This window comes from Ornithodoros turicata, chromosome 4, assembly GCF_037126465.1.
Source record: "Ornithodoros turicata isolate Travis chromosome 4, ASM3712646v1, whole genome shotgun sequence".
NCBI classification, from domain to species: domain Eukaryota; kingdom Metazoa; phylum Arthropoda; class Arachnida; order Ixodida; family Argasidae; genus Ornithodoros; species Ornithodoros turicata.
The window spans coordinates 8,105,144-8,120,395 of NC_088204.1; the positions used below are offsets into that span (position 1 = coordinate 8,105,144).

Consider the following 15,252-nt stretch of genomic DNA (forward strand, 5'->3'; position numbering starts at 1 on the left):
GTTTCCCCAAAACTGATTTTGTGGAACGCGTCTCGCACTTTTTGTCTAAATATTTAGGTCTGCAGGTTTCAGGCAAGCTGCAATCATTTGCGGGTTCTTGAATTCGCAGAGCGGTGAATCGCAGTAGCAGACGAATTCTCACTCTTAACTGAAAGAGGGAGAGGAGGCAATGAGCAGGCTTTATCTAGGTGGTGTTGCCTCCGCGCCGCGCAAAGCATGCTGGCGGCCACTATCACCTTTATCAGTTTATCAGCCGACGCGTTTTTCCCGCTTCTTGCCCACCACAACAAAATATAACCTCGAACCGGTCTTCTCGTAACGTCACATATTTGTAAATACAGGGTCGTCTATAGCTTGTGCCAAGCTCTGACGGTTCGCTTCGCGCAGGCGTTAATGCGTGAAGTTACGTACAAGATAATGAGTCAACTAGCTTTCTTATATCGCTCCTGTGGTAGCCTCTGGCTAATAGCTAAATGGATGCCAGAGTGACTCTGCGTTTTCCTGCATGACACATCAGGACAACCGCATGATAAGATGAGGAAATTGAGTTTCTTTGGTAGGTTATGCTTTTGAATAAAGAGGAATGAACATCTTTAGAAGGATGGTACATGATGTTCTCTCTCTCTCTTTAACAGCGATAGCTGTGTACGCGGAGTTAAGCATCGGATAGCGTGCGTGCGCCAGATGTCGCGCGGCGCGGTGAGTCACGGAAGAAGCGCGCTGCGAAAGTGGCGTGATGCGACGTTGGGTATCACGTGAGGTGTGGTGATGCAGATGGCGTGAGCGGAAGGCACAAGACGCCAGGCCTTTCGCCAAGATGGCTCCGCCGAGAAAGGTTCCTAGTGAAGGTTCTTGTCTTGTGTACTTGTACTCATTCAGAAAAGATAAGATTATCAGAGACAGCTAGGTAAAGATTCCTAAGCGTCTGGACGGGATTCGAGTTGCAATGCATTTGTAAGAGAGAATTTCGAAATATTAACATATTCTGTGCTAAGAACTCTCAAACATAGAGAAAGAATAGTGTTAGAGCCTGCCCACAATGCCTAGCGGCAGAGCTGCCGCTGTATTTCAGCTGCGAGTACCAAAGGTTGCACAGCTACTTTTTTTTTCTTTGTACAGTACAGACGGAACCCCACAGCAAGAGACCCTGTCAACGTGTTCTACGTTTTATTTGTCTAGTGCTTCAATGCGATGTATGTTGTTACCGTTACATATAAGGTGGTGTGGGAAACAATGGAACATTATGAACGCACAAACGAAAGTACATATATACCCAACAAACACTTCGAGAGTTATACATGAGAATGCTAAAAGGCATCAGATTTCAACAGTGTCAGTGCAACGCTACACACATCGACTTTTCAACGCGGCCCACACACACACATGTGCGAACCTTCAAGCTATGCTCTAGGAACAGTACTCCATCACGGGTCCTCACCGTGCAGCTTGATTCTGCATAGCAAGATCGTGCACATACATAGATATAGATGATAGCAGACCGCGTCCGCAAGGCTATGGTAGTGACACATGGTGGAAACGCAGGACACAGACACACAACACATGTCTGTACAGTGGTGCATCAGTGCGTCTCGAAGGCGACAACACACACGAAGATTGTTGCTCCTAAATACAAAAGGCCAACAGTTTCGAGGTCTCGCAGTTTAACGTACAATAGTGTGCTTAAAAAGAATGGTCTGGATATGACGATTGTTTCTGTACAAAACGCTTGTAACGTGACAAGACGAGGAATTGGGGAGAAAAGTGACAACCAAGCAACGCTCTTATTGCATAATTCAAACACGTATACCCCATATTACATTTTTCTACTTCTTTCATCTAACAGCCATCTTCTACTCGTAAGTGGACGGGTGCATCAAATCAATTGTTTCGACGAAATCGATACGAACGGTTTTGAATCGAGAAGTACAGGGATGCATTGACAGACGACGACTGCACGGAACAAAATGGTCAAACTGGTACGAATTGAGATCTTCCACACCGTACCCGGTACGTCCGGTACATTTCTGCGACCTCCCGCTCGTGCGAACATACCCGCGCACATTACTGAAAATAGTTTTTTTTTTTCTTTTTTCATTTTCCATCGAGTGTACATGTATAGAAATACTTTGAGTACAAGAGTGGTCATATCATCAGTATTCATAGCTATACTGAAAAATAAAATATCGACAGCGTGACTACCAAAGAATCCATGTCTAATCAAGTGCTGATAATAGTCACCTCGCGTAGTGGCTTGACTTGCTTGCGTAGCTATGCGGCCTTTAGAACATGAGCTCAGCTATTGTATATAGAAGCACGTTTATCGTGAAGGAACTACGATGATAAGGATGACAGTGTTGATTCTTCGCATTAATGTTTTAGAGGAAGCGCTAAAGTGAAAAAAAAAAAAAAAATACCTCGCGGAATTAAAGGTGGCGTTACCTTGATATCAACTCAAAAGGAACGGGACTCACCCGTAAGAGTTCGGAAACTTTTGCCAGTTTGGGGCCCTTTTAGTGAACTCCTACGATCTTAAAAACAGGACTTCACCACATAGCATGCTCATAGCAAACCACCATCTCGAATGACATCGTTCTCGCCCATGATTTGTTGAAAATGACAGTACGCCCTTTTGTGACACCTATGCAGCTATATGAATCGTCGCAAGAGGGCGTACGCCCCCTCGGTTTCCACAAGTCAAGAGCGATAAGGGTATCATTCTGTGCGACGGTTGACCTTCACCGAGCTATGCGGCGAAGCTCTGTTTTAAGAGTGTAGTTTTGGAGATCAATCACCTTTTCTATCCGAGGCCAATTAATCAAGGTAATTAATTCCTTGAAGACGACAACCTCATGGTTGTCACCGCGTACTACACTCTAAAAACGGAGCTTCACCGCATAGCACGCTGTGCGCCAACCACTCACACGGAGACGATAGCGCTACCGCTTCTGATTCGAAGAGAGATGGGGGCGTACACCTTTTTGTGTCAAATATCGTATATCCAAATTCACACAAAATGGCGTACGCCCCCCTCTTCTTTCTCTCCGAATCAAAAGAGAGAACCCTACACTCTTAAAAATTAACTTCACCTCATAGCACGCTCCTAGCCAACCATAATATCGAATGATATCGTAATCTGCCCTGATTTCTCGAAAACGGGAGGCGTACGCCTTTTTGTGACACTTATGCCGTTCATAATTGCCACAAAAAAGGCGTACGCCTCCCGTTTTCAGCAAATCAGGGCCGACAACGATATCATTCGAGATGATGGTTGGCTAGGAGCGTGCCATGCGGTGCAGTTCATTTTTAAGAGAGTATCATTCGTCACAATGGTTGGCGCACAGCGTGCTATGCGGTGAAGTTCTGTGTTTAGACTGTACAGCGCCACAACGTAGAACGGACCAGACCCAAGCAGCACAATATACTGAGAGCACGAGTGCATTGTGGTTGACGGGTAGATTAACGTTGTTGGCTCGGTGGGCAGCTACACTAAGTGAAAGGAAGCGCACAACCGACCGATAAGAACACTTGTCAGCCACCCTCATGCACTTGAAGTTTCAATAACACTGCGCTGATTGGGGAGCCACGACGGGGAACAAAATGGAGCAACACTGCGTCCGAAGTTTGTCCCGAGCGGTGGCAAATAGAGACAGGCATTATATGTACACGAGGAACACCGGCTGCATTCTTCCTTCGCGCGGGGCGATAAAAATGGGAGGAAACAAAGGGGGAGAGAGTCACCGGTGCCGTAAGATCCTCTAGACTTCGATAAGATTAAAATACAACACTCTTAAGACAGAGCATCACAGCATAACAGGTTGCATAACAACATAACCGCAACCTCCGAATGACATATCGTTCTCACCGCTGAATTTGTTGAGGACGGGAGGTGTACGCCTCTTTGTGACACTCGTGCGGTTACGTTAATTGTCACAAAAAGGCGTACGCTCCGCGCTTTCCACAAACTAGGCGTGGTAACGGTATCATACACTCTTAAAAATGAACTTCACCACATAGCACGCTTCTAGCCAACCATCATCCCGAGTGACATCGTTCTCTCCCCTGATTTGTTGAAAACGGGAGGCGTACGCCTTTTTGTGACACTTATGCAGAAATGTTAATTGTCACAAAAAAAGGCGTACGCCCCGCGCTTTCCACAAATCAAGAGTGAAAGAGGTATCACTCGGTACAATGGCTGGCCTTCAGCGTGCTATGTGGTGAAGCTTTGTTTTAAGAGTGTATTGTGCAATAGTTGGTCTTCAGCGTGCTATGCACTCTTAAAAATGAACTTCACCGCATAGCACGCTCCTAGCCAACCGTAATCTCGAATGATATCGTTATCTGCCCTGATTTGTTGAAAACGGGAGGCGTACGCCTTTTCTGTGACAATTATGAACAGCATAAGTGTCACAGAAAAGGCGTACGCCTCCCGTTTTCAACAAATCAGGGCAGACAACGATATCATTTGAGATGATGGTTGGTTAGGAACGTGCTATGCGGTGAAGTTCATTTTTAAGAGTGTGCGATGAACCTTAAGAGTGAATGATGTCGTCATAGCCGACAATTTTGTCGGAGATTACATGCACTCTAAAAACAGAGCTTCACCGCGTAGCACGCTCCTAGTCAACCGTCACCCCGAACGACAACGTTCGTATCCTTGATTTCATGAAAAAAGGGGGTGTACGCCATTTTTGTGGCAATTATGAACTGCATAATACTACAAAAATGGCGTACGCACCCAGTTTTCAGCAAATCAGGGGAAAGAACGCTGTCACTCGAGATGATTGTTGGTGAGGAGGCTGCTATGTGGTGAAGTCCATTTTTAAGAGTGTGGCGATATCATGTGGAACAAAAGATTGTATGGGCGACGGCCGAAGTAGTATAATGGCTGCGTAGCATGACGTACCTTGTGGTTAACTTAGAACAGATATCAAAATACACGCAGATAAAAAAAAAGATACAAAATTGGGACTAAATGCAAAGCGGATAATTGGGTGCGTATACGTATGAAGGCCTCCTGTTTCCGTGGTTCAATGGAGCTACTGGGTACGAAACCTAAAACCGGGACTCCAATGTCATCTCGTGAATTGTATTTTTCAGAAAGTTGGCCCTCACTGCGGTTGCTGCCTCCTCTTTTTGTATAGAACTTTTTTGGTTTCTCGAATGTAGGGAGTGCCGCGTACAGTTCAAAAGAATTACACGGTACGGATGTATCCGGTACCGGTATCCGGTCAGTGCACTGAGCGAAGAGAAAACACCGTATATTACCCGGAAACGAGGCTGCCACGCAATAAAACATGCAAAAATCTACGTATACGGGTACGGGTCACAAAATGGATATGCTCAAAAGAAACGCAAGGTCCGTTCTACGTTGCTCGCTGCGGAGACGCTGCAGTGACAATTCGGGTGACGTCATATAGGCTCCCGCGTGATCTGTCACGTGATGTGTGGTTCAAAAACCACCCACACTCATCAAAATGCGCTGATATCACTTGTCTATAATGAACGATGAGAAAATTGGGACGAAAAATGAGAAATTTGCATTGTACGGCATTGTATGCAAAAATACACACACAAAAAAAGTACAGCAAAGGGAAGAGTATTATAAGCATCCTACTACTTTATTTGTTTACTGTTCTTTAAACGGGAGTTGTGGCGATTGAAGGAGGAGCCATTAAAGTGCAAAAAATTCTCCTCGTGGAATGTACACGCCGTTACCTTGAGAGCGATACAAAATGGAACACGATTCATCCGTTCCTTCTGTACTGCTGCCAAGGCAGCGGAATCTTTCACTCGGCGAGAGAAAATTTTTGCACTTTAGTGCTCGATGCGTATACGAAGAGGGGAGTCAAGTCCTTTAGTGCTCCTGTAACACATAAAGGGAAACAGAAAAATTGTCTGTAGTTCAGACGACAGAAAAAAGAAAAAAAGAACGATTAGAGAGAAGAAGAGTCTGACACGTCTTTAGATTCATACGTAGCATTCATCAGCATACACTATAGTCGCATCAATAGCAGACAAATGCTGCACTCTGTAATCTGCGTTGGGAAGTCAACAGGGGGCGTTCTGCCTACCAAGCACTTCCCTCTGATATCGCGTTGGTCCCTTACTGCGGTTCCTTAATGCTTAAAGACGTCTATTTAGACGCCTTCGGAGTCGACTACAGTTGCCTAAACTAAGTGGGCTTCGTCCTTCTTTGCAGAAGACCATCGGTTATGGGATAGCCAGCACGACACCCACGGTCCTTGACGGGAGAGTTTACGAAAGCGGTAGCGACGCCTATACATTGCGCTATCTCTCTACGGAGGTTGACACGGTAACATTGAAGGCAGCCAAGTCCAGACGAGACCTTGGTAAACTATAAAACACTCGCAGGTATTCTCCAGACGAACATTGTAGATCTTGATATGGTATCGTTGGTTACGAAATGGCTAGCCCCCTTTCGCGATAACGTATAATATCACGCTTCCTACTATTAATCGCATCCTTCAGATACGGGGCAATAAGAGGATAAACCCTGCATCCTGATCGATATGAATATTTCCTTTAAAAAAATGAAAAAAATAAACGCGGTAACGCTTGTATCACGTGATAACGATGCTCAGCAGTGTTCTCCAGTCAAACATTCGTCCAGCGGAACAATGCGTTCAGACATGCAACGTAATACACATCCACCAGTTCAGGAGAGTGCATGTGTTGGAGGAACCCTACACAGCACGTGCCCGATGTGCGCGTGGGCAATGACAAAAAACGTGCGAAGTGGCAACAATAACAAACTTCAACTCGTGCTTTCCAAAGTTCCTTGTTGTTGTATAGATGATCGTATCAGTTGTACGCCCTGGCGTAGTGAAAATCGTCGTTGTCTCTGTCCCTGAAAAAGAGAACGAGAAGGTCGAATTAAGTGGAGAAAGTTTAACAACGCTTACGGCAGTGTGACGTCATACAGTTAATTGTGACGTGGATTGTGCTTACCTAACAAAACTGCGCCATAAATAGCGGAGAGAGAGAGAAAAAAAAAAGAAAGAAAGAAAGAACGCGCCGATGTACAAGATATTATGGGTAAGTATTTGACAACGACTGGGCACCCACTGCAGCAGCAGCAGCAGCAGCACGATGGTCTGGTTCTATTCGGAGAAGGATTTACCCAAATCGATTACAGAGTAAATCCGCGCTCTTGTTGCCAACTGAATAAAACGGAATATCCCACTTGGACGGCATTCCAATCGTATTTCTGTACGTGCTATGAAGAAGAACGTTTCTGCTGACGAAAGAGTTATTGCGGCTTAGAGGATTTAGAGCCACAGAATTGACGTGCCCTATTTATCCTACACTCCAACGGGAGCGATCAACTAATTCCTCGTACACGAAAGGCCTCGGGGACGATTGTACCGAAAAGAGGGGAAAAAAAGGTGAGGCGACTGAAATTAATTTTGTACTTCTTTTCAAATTACGCTGTCGCAGAAGGCACTTTTCGCCGTAAGGCGCTGCTGTTGCGCCTTTTCCCACCGGCGGTAAGCGTGCTTCACTGCCCAACTCCCACGCTTTGCAGGCAAAGCACGCTCTCCAGGAGTGTAGCGCTGCGTTACGCCAGGGTAGGCAAACGCCCTCACGACCCTTTGCCCCCTCTTCACTTTTTCCCAAATCCACACCTCATCTCACCTCACCTCACCTCACGTTCGTTTCTAAGAATTTTTTTCTCATTTCAATCGTTTCCAGCAAAATTCCCTCACCTAACATCAGTGTTTTTTTTTTTTTTTTTTCTGAAAATTCTTCCTCACTCCACCTCAACGGCCGCGATGTAATGCCGAGGACGTCCTCACGTCTCCTCGTGAGGATGCCCACCTCTGCGTTACACCACGCAATCCTTTAGATGAGCCTCGGATGACACGATATACCCTCAACACCCTCTATGAAAGCGGCAATGGCGAATGCTTTGGAAAAGGATTACCAGTTTAACAAAGTACAACTCGTGCGTCGTCCTCAGACATTTGTGACAAAAGTGTGTGCACGAAACATTTTACGGAATCACAAAATGAGATCTGTCGAATACGAGCCAGAAAGCGTGCACCGATAGAAGCATATAAATGTGCGCAAACGAGTTTAAACAATCAAAATTTGTTATGCAAGACTATTTTTACCGGAAATGCCCGAAAGGTAACAGGTCACTAGTAAACAATTTGCCCTATCCAAACTACACTTACGTGGTGTCTAAGTCAACTAACGCGCTTCAGCAGGACTAGGACCTTGTATTCGTGCAGCGTGTTTGACTTCTTTAGAAAATAAAGTAGATTTCGCGGACTGACGAAAAGGAAAAGGACTGAGTATTTTATCATCAGCGAAAATCTGGTTGAAAAGAGAGAGAGAGAAAAAAAAGTGCTGCCTCACGGAAGAAAATTGAGAACGTCTCAAACGGAAAGCGCCTTTCTAGAGTTGATCTGAAGAGGCTAAAATTGAAATGCTAAGGGAACTGGAAGGTATGGACAGATAGGAAGGAACTACCATCTTAGACTAAGCTAAGCCTCGCCTCCCTCCTTTCAATGGAAAGTCACGCGGAATCAAACCGGTTCTTTTTTCTTTCTTTTTTTTTCTCTCACTCCCTTAGTTTCTACCTGCTTCAAACGAAATCATCAGGCATATTCTCAGCCTTCGCCCTAATCGCTTTTCCATATTTCTTCATCCGTGCATATCTGCGACTCGTTCAGCTCGTGCGAAATATGCAAACCCCGATCGAACCGGAAATTTGCGCATTCCCAGCCGGAAATTGCGTCAGGGGTTCGCGTCGGTCACGATTCGTTGACGACGACGACCTCGAGGTTGTGGTTTAGTGACGACGGAGCTTTTAATATGCGCAACCACGGGTGTGGTGCGCGAAAAAATAAATAAATAAAAATGACAACTGCGGCGCAACAGGAAACAGGACGTTAATTGCGCAAGTCCGTGTGTGTGTGTGTGTGTGCGTGCGGGGGGGGGGGGGGGCTGTGCTGATATAACTCAAGAAGCGTTTTTGCCCCGAGATTGGTGGTCACGTGGTCCTGAAGAGCACGAACTTGCTGTACTCATAGCGTATACATAGTACTGTTTTTAGCCGAGCTGCCGCAAAAGCTTGCTTTCGGTATAGTGCTGTCACGAATTAGGAGGCAGAGTATATTATCTGGCATGACTCAATGCAAGCACTGTACCGCAGCGTATACTATGTAGTACATACTGGTGTGCAAGTTTGTAATTACAGAATATATATCTCGGGAAACGCGCAGAAATATGTGAAACACAAATGTCGGACGACAAAGTGGCACAAGTGCAAAATAATAAATAACTGCGTGCGGACAATAACAGTACGGAAAGCAACAACAAGAAATCATGGAGTTTATTAAGGGATATGGTAATTAAAGTAGTGCAAGCGGGAAATTAATAAGATTGTCGACATTGCTTTGGAAGCTCCTTCAGGGCTCTTCCTGAAACATCGACACTGTCAACCTACCCTCCCCCCCAGCACCTGTTTCAATTTCAATTTATTTTCCTTAATGGAGGGAGGAGGAACAAAAGGCCAATAACTTTATCCATTTAAAGTTAACAGTTTAATAACTTTATCCCTTTAAAGTTGCGGTTTAATAACTTTATCCCTATAAAGTTTCGGTTGAATAACTTTCTCCCTTTATATACGTTCTATTTATTACTTTTTCCTACGACTCTTTCCAACCTCATTTATTATATACTTATACGCGCACGTACCCACATATTTTTGTGTGTTTATACGTATCTGAATGTGGTATATGTGTTTGTGCGCGTGGCTAAATTGGCAAGACTCACTCGAGCACAAGGATCCGTCTTCTTCGCATGCGCCGATGCGAGCACCGCCTGACGGCGATGACGACGGTGACATTGATGATGAGGAAACCTACGATGCCCGCGACGGCTCCAAGGAGGACGTTGAAAGAAGGCACACCTCGCACGCCGTCTCCGTCACGCAAGATAGTCTGCTTAAAGACTGCGTGGTAGGAACCCTTATAAGGGTCCGGAGACCACTGGGGACTTCGATCCCCTGGATGAGGGTTGCCACCCTCAGAGCCGCTTGCCCCTGGAGGGTGGGGTGGGACGAGTGGTGGGGCAAATGGACGGGTGCAGTTAGTACGCTGGACAGCCAAGCAATCGAAAAGAAAGTCGCGAGTTATGCTTCCCTTCCGTATGACAAAGAAATAAAACGCCGCGACCATTTTTTAGGAGATTGTTTACTTCGTACTACTGGATGTTCCCGCGTTTAAAGGTCCGTTGCGCGTGCTTTCCTAAATAAATGCAGCCCGTGGGACAGCTTAGAATTGAATTACGGCGCCATCTTTTGCCGTTGCCCTATTTAAAATGAGCCATAGCCGGAGGTTCCTGTTTTAAGGCGCATTTACACCGAAGAGTTATAATGTCTATACTTCCAGAATTTCAAGAAAGAGAGAGAGAAAAAAATGCTGTTACTCAATTGTACTACATTGTGAGCAACTATAATAATGCGAATTAAAATTAAAATTAAACCGATACGTTAACAACGTAACGTTTTTCATTGTCTACAAACAATTATGTTAGACAGAGTTCTAGCCGAAATAAATATAAACGCAAGGTCTTAAAAAAGAAAAAGAAAAAAGGACTGACACGCATAGAATGCAGCTGCCGGGGGTGACATAATTTGCCGCATTCTGTTGCAACATAAGAGGTGTCACTCATTTGCTGCCCACCACAAAGCCTAGAAACCTACCTACCACACTTAAGTGACTCCCACGTTAGGAGTAATTAGCCGACTCTTTATCCTTGAAAGACAGCGGGACACAGCAGGAAGCAATTGTGCGGATTGCTCCCGCTATCTTTTTTTTTCTTTTTCTTTTTTAGCTCTTCGAAATACTGAGGGCTTCAGTTTATGGAAGCTATTTGTAAAAAAAAAAAAGGAATAAAAAAAAAGGAATAAAAAAAAAGGAATGAAAAAAAGAAAAGAAATGGAAAAGGAAAGAAAGAAGAATAAGAAAAAAGAGAAAGAAATGAAAAATATCGGGTTGTGTCTCTCCAACAGTGTTGGGTAATTCCTGAGTTACATGTAACAGGTTACGCTTTCATTAATTTGTTACAGTTACGAGCTGTACTTTCCTCGGGAAAGACATAGTTGCCACTTTTGGTGAAAGCAACAGTAAAATGTAATAGCAACAAAGTTGTCCAGGTAGCGCGATATTTTTTTTGCCATCTGAGTTAGTTTAACGTGGTACCTGTGACTATAGTTACAACTCGAAGGTACCAGCTGTAACTGCAACTCATATACTATTTTCATAAGCTACCTGTAACTCAGTTAATTTCGAAAAGTAACGTACACTCTTAAAAATGAACTTCACCGCATAGCACGCTCCTAGCCAACCATCATCTCGAATGATATCGTTATCTGCTCTGATTTGTTGAAAACGGGAGGCGTACGCCTTCCTGTGACAATTATAAACAGCATAAGTGTCACAAAAAAGGCGTACGCCTCCCGTTTTCAACAAATCAAGGCGGACAACGATATCATTCGAGATTATGGTTGGCTAGCAGAGTGCTATGTGGTGAAGCTCATTTTTAAGAGTGTAGTGCAAAAGAGGAACGTAAAAAAAAAGTACGGTTCAATATCTCTATTGCGATACTAATATTCGACCGAAATAATCTTACTATAATTGCAACATATGGGCACTCATGTCCCTTTCCTCACAAGTGTCGCTAATTCCGCGCACTTCGGGCTACCTGATACACCAGCTGGTGCAGGCTGATCAAACTATGCACCACGGGGATCAGTTACAACGTGCAGCTGATGAAACAAGAAAAAGAAGATGATGATGATGAATGGTGGAAGGAGCCTCACCCGTTGTGAATCGTAGGATGTTTGAGGCCACTCTTTCGGTGCCGTTGCCAAAATAGCAGACCATGTGGAAGTGGTAGGAAGAGTTGCACTGAAGGCCACCCACGGTGAAGGTGGGACCCCGAGGGAGGAAGTTGGACAGCACCTCCACCTGATCACAAATATAGCTTCGTCGTTTACGATGCCCACTTGCAGGTGGTCCCGCCTTAAACACTGCCTTCTTATACAAAGGGGTTCGGGCAACGAGATACGTTCCGCGTGTATAACCACGTGGCGAGGATGTTGCAAGGCTCGAATAACTTGCATGACAAGGCATTTCTGGTTTACACACATTTTTTTACTCTAAAAAAAAAAAAAAAAACTTCCCCGCATAACGCGCTCTGCGCATCCACTGTGCCGACCGATACAGGCATCGCTTCCGGTTTGAGGAGACAACGGGGCATACGCCTCTTGTGACAATTTCTAATATCCAAATTGTCCTAAAAAGGCGTAAGCCTCCTATTTTCAAAAGTCCGAGAAAGAGAGCGATATCACGCTGCCAAAACGGAACTCCACCGCATAAAATCTCCCGATTTGCGGAGAACGCGGGTCGTACGCCTTTTTGTGACAATTACTTCGCGTCCTCAACTTTTTTTTTTCACCGTTATCATCTCATATACTAGCTATAGCCGCGACGAAGCTCACCAGCTGTGAGGCCAAGAACGGCTTCTTACATCACCGCCACCTTGTGACAATCAACGTATAGCCGCGTAAGTGTCACAAAAAGGCATACGCGTCACGTTTTCCACGAATCACGGGGAAGAGGATGACGTCACTCGAGACGACAGCTGGCTAAGGGAGCGTGCTACGTGGTGGAGATCTGCTTTCAGGGTATTGTAGTACCTGGTTTGTGTCAGCCATGGGTCCATAGGCGAGCTCGCAACTGCTGAGGGAAGCGTTGGCCGCCCAGCCAAGTTCGACGAAGGTGTCGCTGGCACGGACTAGGCTCACCTGCAGCTGCGCCGCTGGAGCCACCGCTTGCGAGCCATTCGTCTTCACTGCATTGTTCGTAAAACAACCACTATCGTTTTTATACCACACTCGTAAAGCAAAACTTTAACGCACAACACACTCCTTCAAATTACAGTTACAATTATGCTCGTCCAGCCTCGCTGTTATGTTGTAATTTTCCTCCCAGCAAAAGTTCGAAAAACAATGCAGTCAGCAGAGACAGGAGACATAGCTTCGATAATGGCCAGTTCACTGTAATTTGCAAACATCGGAGCTTCTCATTCTGCTTACGAGGAGACAGCGAAAAATACTTGTCCTGCTGGACTGACCCAAATGACTTCGCAATGACGGACAGCAATGATTGACCTCAAATGCCGGCTTGTCCGAACACCTGCCGCACGGGCTTTTTCGTTATTTTCTTTTGCTCTACCAGACATGTGAAGCCACAGGCACCGGAAACGCACTGCCTTCTTCATTGCTCTCCAGCAAAGCACACAAAGCCGTCGAAAAGCGTGTAGCGAATGGTTGCCAAGCGACGATCACAAAACCGAAATTTGAGTTTCATCAATCATTTTCCCTGGTACGTGACACGAAATGCAAAGCAGAGGGACCAGATGTCATTTCGAGGGTCACCGAACCCCACATCATCAATGCGTTCAGCGCGGTCCACTTTTCTACGCACAACTACAACAATCAACCGTCGCTCTATAAAATGGGCTCACCTACGGGTGCTTGATCTTTAAACTACGCCAGATACACGGATTGGGACTTTGTCCTGTCCCTCTTCGAGAAATGTGCAGAGCAACACAAAGGAAAAAGTTCCGCGCCCTTCCACAAAGAAATTTCAAAACACCAAAACCTGCCCTCATTTGAACGCTAACTCACAAATCACCTACGAGTAAATGCAAAATATCGACTGCTTCACAAGATTTTGTACGTCAAAGTGATTTTCGTTTTGATTTTCAAGCGCGCCGGAAGCCGTGTTTGCATGTAAATACAAGCTCGCGTACAACACAGGAGAAAAAAAAAGTTACTGGCTTCAGCCTCGAAGTTTGAAACGTGGTATCATGGACCAAATACTAGCCGACGTTTCGGCAAGAGAAAGGGCTTCGAGATGGTGTCCAAACAAGCAGAAATACTTTACCTAGAGCGTGGACGGAGCTGAAGAAGATCAGCAGAAGTAATCCGAAACGTCCTACGGTTGTAGAGGGGTTTCGTAGACATTCCATGTCGCGGTCAGTAGCAGAAATAATGTCCATGGAGTTCGCATTTTATATTGCTGCTGACTACTGAGGTGCCTGCCAGCGAGCAGAAACAACAATCATCACCTCGTTGCCATGTTGACACTTTTGAGCTTCCCTTTCAGGACTGACGAGAGCCCATGCAACGGCGCGCCCGTTTCGTATCTGAAATGGTTGCCAAAGCGTCTGCTCTTTTGTACCTTCTCTGGCAGCCGTACTACGCATGCGCCAAACGATTCGCCTGTCCGACGCGGCTTTTGAGTCGATTCAGTTTCTGTTTGGGTCATTCACAGTGCGGGACATAATTTTTGCCTTACCATGCCCGTGCGAAATTATTTACTCCAACAAATACTTTGTCTATCAACAAGCTCATCTGCGCTGCTGCATTGGCAAAGTTACTCGTGGAGAGACAGGAAGTAGAGAAGTGACCACTCCGTGGAAGTTACTTATACCACTTTTATGAAAAATTAAGGTATATATGCATGAATGGTCAAAAGAAAATCTCTCTCTCTTTTTTTTTTTTTAAACAGCAGTACCGAGGACAGAGGACAGTAAATAATAATCAGCAGAAGAATAATCTCTATTCGAAATATTGGCGGACAATGACGCTGACCTCAGACTTCTTCCTGGATATACAATGACAACTTTTGTCTTTTATCCGCTATTTTCTCGTATGCTTTTGTTTTTGCCGTCGCCTACAATACATAGATTCATACATAACCAACCCATTTGTCGTTCGTCATACTTTCACGCGATCACTGGATTTTCCTTCTGTCAACATCTAACACGTCTGTAAAAATAAAAATTTTGAACATTTCATTCGCATAGAGGCGATCCAACGGAATAAAGCAGCCCAAAACAATAACAGACGAAACTGATAAAATAGTGTATGAATGCAGGCCACCTGGTGGAGGAACTCCATGCTGTAAAAAAAAAAATACTCTGAGCTTGGGCAAAAAGAGGTCTTTAGAAGGCAAAAACGTCTTTTTTTTGACAAAACTCGGGCTTTTTTACAGTATGGAATAGCAGACGACGCGATTGATAAAATAGCATAAATGCAAGCGAGCTGGTGGAGTAACTCCATACTGTAAAAGAGCATGAGTTTGGGCAAAAAAGAAGTCGCAAGAAGGCAAAAAGTCTGTTTTGCCCAAACTCGGGCTTTTTTTTTTT

General features: G+C 45.0%; 1 protein-coding gene across 1 annotated transcript; it reads right to left on the minus strand.

Moving 5' to 3' along the window:
* Window positions 1-4,455: 4,455 nt before the first annotated feature.
* LOC135390915 (uncharacterized) lies at window positions 4,456-14,242 on the minus strand. Its single transcript, XM_064620896.1, has 5 exons — window positions 13,986-14,242; window positions 12,734-12,888; window positions 11,855-12,002; window positions 9,805-10,072; window positions 4,456-6,868 (listed from the first exon to the last, which is right to left on the minus strand). The coding sequence occupies exons 1-5, from the start codon at window positions 14,098-14,100 to the stop codon at window positions 6,823-6,825; spliced, it is 732 nt and encodes a 243-aa protein (XP_064476966.1). The 5' UTR covers window positions 14,101-14,242; the 3' UTR covers window positions 4,456-6,822.
* Between the last annotated feature and the right edge of the window lie 1,010 nt (window positions 14,243-15,252).